This window comes from Alosa pseudoharengus, unplaced genomic scaffold (assembly GCF_046254945.1).
Source record: "Alosa pseudoharengus isolate Yale_2024_CS ecotype anadromous, Long Island Sound unplaced genomic scaffold, YU_APseudo_1.1 YU_APseudo_1.1_scf_14, whole genome shotgun sequence".
NCBI lineage: Eukaryota > Metazoa > Chordata > Actinopteri > Clupeiformes > Clupeidae > Alosa > Alosa pseudoharengus.
This window is the reverse complement of record NW_027468609.1, coordinates 20,409,077-20,415,021: the sequence shown is the minus strand read 5'-3', so window position 1 is coordinate 20,415,021 and position 5,945 is coordinate 20,409,077. Positions and strand designations below refer to the sequence as shown.

Sequence of the window (5,945 nt, the reverse complement as noted above, 5' to 3'; positions counted from 1 at the left end):
GAAAAAACTAGACCAAAATAAGTGAAAAGATTTTCACCATTTACTTGCTATGCATATTACCTACTTTATAAAAGGGATTTGCATACTCATCAGAACTCAACCGTCATCCGCGGAAATATATTATGCATTAGTGATCTATACTGAAATGTACTCTACATTAGTGAAAAATGCGGAAATATACTCTGCATTAGTGGTATATACTTAAATATATTGTGTGTGACTGATATTGACTGAAATATATTATGCATTAGTGATATAAACTGAAATATATTGTGCACGATTGATATTGACTGAACTACATTCGGCGTTTGTGATATTTACAGAACTATATTCTGCATTGTCGATATGGATTGAAATATATTCGCCATTAGTGATACTGACTGAAATATATACAGCATATTCAGTATTAGTGATATTTACTGAGGCACTGCAGGGCAGACATTAGGAAAGAGGTAGACGAGTACTTGGCACATTAAATTATGCCCACACTTCTGATGGATTGGTGCTAATTTGGAATAATAAACTTCCACTGAGACTGAACCAACCAACCACACACACACGCACACACACACACACACACACGCACACGCACACACGGAGTCCTCTCAAAAAAACTAATTTAATTAAAACAAAAATGTTGAATCATTAACAAGTTTATAAAACAGTGATTTAGTTACATAAATAAATTGATATTGGTGTATCAAATCTTAATTTCAACTTCATGAGCATGTCGCCAAGGGTGATGAAGTACAATCGTTTACCTTTCATAATAAATAAAATGGAGAACATGAGATTTCAGTTTTCTAAACAAAACAAAAAAAGAGCTACAAACATACCTCTAAGAGAACAAGAGACACTAGACGTTTTTGCACCAAAAAGGAAAAAACTGCTTTTTAAAGCACAAAGTACAGAACCATTCAGCTAAAATTAAAGACACTAAAGTTGTAACCAAAGTTGGTTGGCTTTTCATTTTAATGAACAAGTTTGGTAGTTAGAACTCCAGTTTGGTTATTTTAAAGCGTTAAGACAAGGCGAGAAAGAAGGCTGTTCTTGTTTGAGGAATTCTAGAGGAACAAAATCAGAAAAGGAAACATAAAAAAAAAGCATTTTTAAAAATTGGAACAGTCAGACGTATACAGCAACTTTCTGTCCTGCACAAAGTCAAGATGCCGGCAGAGGAGGCATGGACATGTTATTTGTGCATAAAATGGAGTCTGTCTTTTTTTTTTTTCTTTGTCACTTGATCATTTGTGGAGAGAGTTATGGATGTGTTTCAGGCCAATTTTTACTCTGGATGTCTGTGTGGTCAACGTTGATAAATAGAAAGTCCGTTTCAGATGGATCTCTACATTTCTAGGCTTTTGAGGCACGGGGGCCTATGGATGCTTGCATTACCTACTTAATGCTAAGGCTTGCTGCTCTGGTTCATCCGTTCTCGCTCTCCTCTCCCACCTCTCTTTCCAACTCTCCTTTATCTCTGATGCCCTGTACAAAAAAAGTGAGTCCACACCGGATACAAACATTTTGTATGTACATACAAAACATCCCCCCCAGTCATGGTTTCGATAGACCAGCCTGAACACGCAGGGCTTCGAGTGGCTCTGCATAGAAACCCAGCATACAAGTCCACCGTTCGTCACACACACACACACGTGTGGACTCAGGCACGGCCACCGTTTAGTCCTTCTGATATGTTTTTTTTGTTTGTTTAAAACCATGGTACTGCAGCTTCAAGTATTTTGCATTACATAGAATATTCTTTTATAAATTAGTTAACATATACATTTTCTCAATATTCAGACATATACTATCATATATACAGTACAATAAAATGCTCTCATTCTCTCTTTTTTTGTCATTTTCTGTTTTTAGAGAAATCCCTGAGAATGTATGTTGACAGTTGCTAAGTTTCCACAAGCGCAAGCACAATGGGGGTGTTGGAGTTCTTATGTGTGTGTGTGTTTATATGTGTGTGTGCATGTACATGTGAGACACAGCACGTTTCTTTAACTGTGTGTGTGTGTATGTGTGTCTGTGTGTCTGTGTGTGTGTGTGTGTGTGTGTGTGTGTGTGTGTGTGTGTGTGTGTGTATGTGTGTGTGTGTGTGTGTGTGTGTGTGTGTGGTATGTGTATAATAACAGGTGTAATTTGTCTATATGCTTCAGACCAAACAGCACTGCAAAGCAAGGGTAGCTTGGAGTTGGATATTTCACGGCTTCCTGGGGAAGGGAAAAAAAAGAGAACAAAAAAGCTAGGAAAATTGCTTGTTTTTTTTCTCTCTCTCTCTCGCTGCTTTCCGCACGCTTATTCACTTTACTGGAAATGTGTGAGCAGGTCAGGTGGGAGTAAAGCTGGATCCGTACGAGGTACTTGTCACTTAGGATGGAGGTGTCGTGTTTGGTTTAAAGCCATATCTCTTCTCTTTGAGGCTGGGATTGTGAACAGAGAAAACAGGAGTGCTCTGTGGGCCTTTTGCCACTGGACAACATATACTCAGTGTAAACCAAAACATTTTTTTTTTTTTCATTTTCTTATTTTTTTCTCCTCTTTTATCACACTCGCGCTCTTTCATACAAAATGAAGGGAAACACACAAACGTCCACGACATGACACTTTCTGTTCGTTTGTTTTTTTTTTTTGTCTTTTTTTTTCGCTTTCGCAAACTAACAGGTCTATACACATTATAATACCGCTGTGGTTCTGGCTGCTTCCCTCAAGTCCTGCTCCTTCCATCGGTTCTCTGTTTGTTTATTTGTTTGTTTGCTTGTCACTTTTAAGTTAGAAACGATACAAAGGCAAACTCAAGTAAGAGCTGAGAGGAAGGGTATGTGTTTTTTTTGTTTTTTTTTGCCCCCCTCCCCTCCTCCCTGTGTTTGTGTGTAGGGGGGGGGTCCTTGTTTAACCAAATCTCTCTCGGACCAGCATCATCAGTTTCTTTTTGCCTTTGTAGATCTGTTTCAGGTTGTCTATGAACTGCGTGAACTGGATGTGTCCGTCGTGCGCCATGAGGAAGGTCTCGCGCGCCTTGCTGAGGAACTCGATGAACTCGCTGTAGTGGCGCGGGCTGATATGCGTGAGGCGCGAGTGCGTGGTGTTGATGTAGGCGCCGATGGTGGCGTCCAGCAGCTGCCGCAGCGGCGCCTTGTCCAGCGACATGAGCTTGCCCGAGTTCCGCCGGCTGTGCAGCGCCACCATGCCCGGCGTGGTCAGTGTGCACCGCCGCAGGATGTCCGAGAGCACCGTGGCGCACTTGACGCTCTTGACCACCAGCGGGATGATGGCGGCCAGCTCGTTCTTGCCCAGCGAGTGGCTGAGCGCGCACGCCCACAGCACGTCGTTGATGGCCGGGTGCGTGTCCTGGTTGTAGCTCAGGTTGAGGTGGGCCATGGCCAGCGAGGCCAGCTTGTAGGCGCGCATCGGGTAGCCGCGGTGCTCCATGTAGCGCGCGATGGTGAAGAGCTGCGTGTAGCTCATGCCGGTGGTGGCCGCGTCCAGCACGATCTGGTAGGCCGTCTCGAAGGCGATGTGGTCCTTCTCGCAGAGCGTCAGCGCCGACAGCGCGCAGTTCTGCGGGTCCTTCATGGCGCACTGCAGCGCCAGCGTCCGTGCGCTGCCCGCCAGCTTCTCCTGCTGGTGGCAGTCCAGGTGCAGGCGCACGATGGTGCTGTTGGACATGACCGTCGTCGCCACGATGCTCGTGGCCTCCGTCGGTGTGAAGAGTGTGAACCAGCTCTGCATGATGCTGTCCAGTGCATAGACCCCTGCAGCGACACGTACACACACACACACACACACACACACACACACACACACACACACACACACACACACACACACACACACACACACACACACACACACACACACACACACACAGAGAGAAAATACACCATTCTGATTAGGAGCTCAGAGATCTAATTTGATTAGTCTGATTACTCTTCTAGAGTCTGAGAGTCTGATTACTCTTCTAGATTACAAGCGTAGAACACAGGAGTCATGGGCCAATAACACAGTTTTACATATTAATAAATCACTGGATCATGGTATAACCAATCATTGCATACAGTCCAATGCTTTTTAATCAGATCAGAGAACTTCTTAATTCCATTCAACAACAGCAACAACAACAACACCAATCAGTGTGGTCATATTCTACAACACCTGGTCATTAAATAAAGTTAACATTAAAAAAAGGGTGTGACGTACCAACTTCTGTGGCACAGGTAACCAGCCACCGTACCATTTCCCGCCTTCTCCAATTTAATGTTGAGAGCGTCATTCTCATTACCTGCAGAAAAAGAACACCCATGCTCAGTAAAGATAATAAATCAACATCCTGGTTAACCAAAGGGGCCCACGGAATGTCAGAAGGTAAAAAAAAATGAGGTCACGAGGAGCTATGAAAGCGGTACTGAAGGGAAGTAGCTAAAGAAGGCCATGCTGAAATATTGATAAGAGGTCTACTCTATGACCAAACTCTGTGAAACTCAACCACAGAGGAAGCATTTTAAACTCAAACTTGCAGTTCCTGTTCACAGAGGCAGTATTTCAGTACTGGGGAGGACTGACGTAGGAGGCTCACAGACTGGGGCTCTGAGGATGAGTCTCACCTGAAGTCCTAGTTCCAGGGATACTTTGAGTAAGGTGATATCGGGCAGGCTGTCCATCAGGGTGGCGATCTTGAAGGCATCCTGCGCCAGTTTGAAGATGTGGGACGAGGTGTGGATGTTTTTCTGTATGGACTCTAATACTGTTTCTAACCACCGGCCGTCTCCTGAAATCAACACAGAGCAGACCAGAGGGGATGAGAGGCGGTGGTAGATACACACAGCGACAAGTCTTTGTTCTGTGCACGAGTCTGCCTAAAGCACAACTCTCTCCTGCTATTAAGAGAGAGAGAGGTATTCTGACAGTGAAGCAGCTGCTGAGAGAGGCTCTGCAATACAATATGGAGGGGACAGTCACACAGCTACAGGCAATTTGTTTTGAGTTGTTTGTGCCTCTACTGTTAGAATATGATATATGATATAGAATATGATATATGAAACCTGACAGGCTAATTTGTATGCAATTTCATATAGAAATCAAGAGGGGTGCCACATGTAAAAACTAGAACTTGCCTGTCTAATTTTATTAGTTTAAAAGTGAAAAAACAATTAGCTATCAATCAACATCAAATCAATAGTGATCTCAATCATCAGTACGAAGGAGCCAGACGTTTGTTTGTGTGTGTGTGTGTGTATGTGTGTGTGTGTGTGTGTGTGTGTGTGTGTGTGTGTGTGTGTAGGGGCTGAGGGGGGTCTGACCTTTGGCTGCGGTGAGCATGGTGGAGGCCAGCTCGCACTGTTGTGACTCGATGTGGCTGAGTGTGAACCAGCGGGGGTAGCGGTTGGGCACCACCGACACAATGTGGTGATGCCGGGACAGGTCGCCCGAAGGAGCCGTGGATTCCAATACTGGTAACCTGTAGTCAGTAAAGGGAGAGGGAGAGAGAGGGAGAGAGGGACAGAGAGAGAGAGAGAGAGAGCGAGAGAGAGAGAGAGTGAGAGAGAGGGGTTGGTCAGATGGGTAGTTGTGCTGATGCGCCGTCTTCCGTTCACCCACATTAAGCACCACTGAGTTCACAGGAAATGCACACTCATGCCGAGTCATGCCAGCAGCAACCCCAGCACACTTTGCTTTCCCAAAGTGCACTGTTCTTATTCCTGCTGCATGGAGCTATTGGCTGAGCTACTGGCTGTGGGTGTGCAACTGCACTTCCATTGGCTAAGGACTGTGATGGCTCTTTTTATGGACGTCACATCTCCTCCATTGGCAAAGCACAGCAATACGGTTTTCCATTGGCTAAGGACAGAGAGATGTGTTTCCATTGGCTAACGACTGCGTACATTCTCCAGGGGATGGGCTATGGACCGCAACTGTTTTTCCAGCTACTGGCTGAAGCC

At 44.8% G+C, this 5,945-nt stretch overlaps 1 protein-coding gene across 1 annotated transcript in view; it reads right to left on the bottom strand.

The window, feature by feature from the left end:
- Positions 1 to 600: 600 nt before the first annotated feature.
- LOC143123025 (zinc finger SWIM domain-containing protein 6-like) overlaps positions 601 to 5,945 on the bottom strand; it is a 58,618-nt gene continuing 53,273 nt past the window's right edge. Inside the window, exons 11-14 of the mRNA XM_076284116.1 lie at positions 5,307 to 5,464; positions 4,611 to 4,774; positions 4,207 to 4,288; positions 601 to 3,761 (exon numbers count right to left, since the gene is read on the bottom strand). Coding sequence (XP_076140231.1) covers positions 2,899 to 3,761; positions 4,207 to 4,288; positions 4,611 to 4,774; positions 5,307 to 5,464 — 1,267 coding nt within the window. The 3' untranslated portion in view covers positions 601 to 2,898. The remainder of the gene's footprint in view (positions 3,762 to 4,206; positions 4,289 to 4,610; positions 4,775 to 5,306; positions 5,465 to 5,945) is intronic.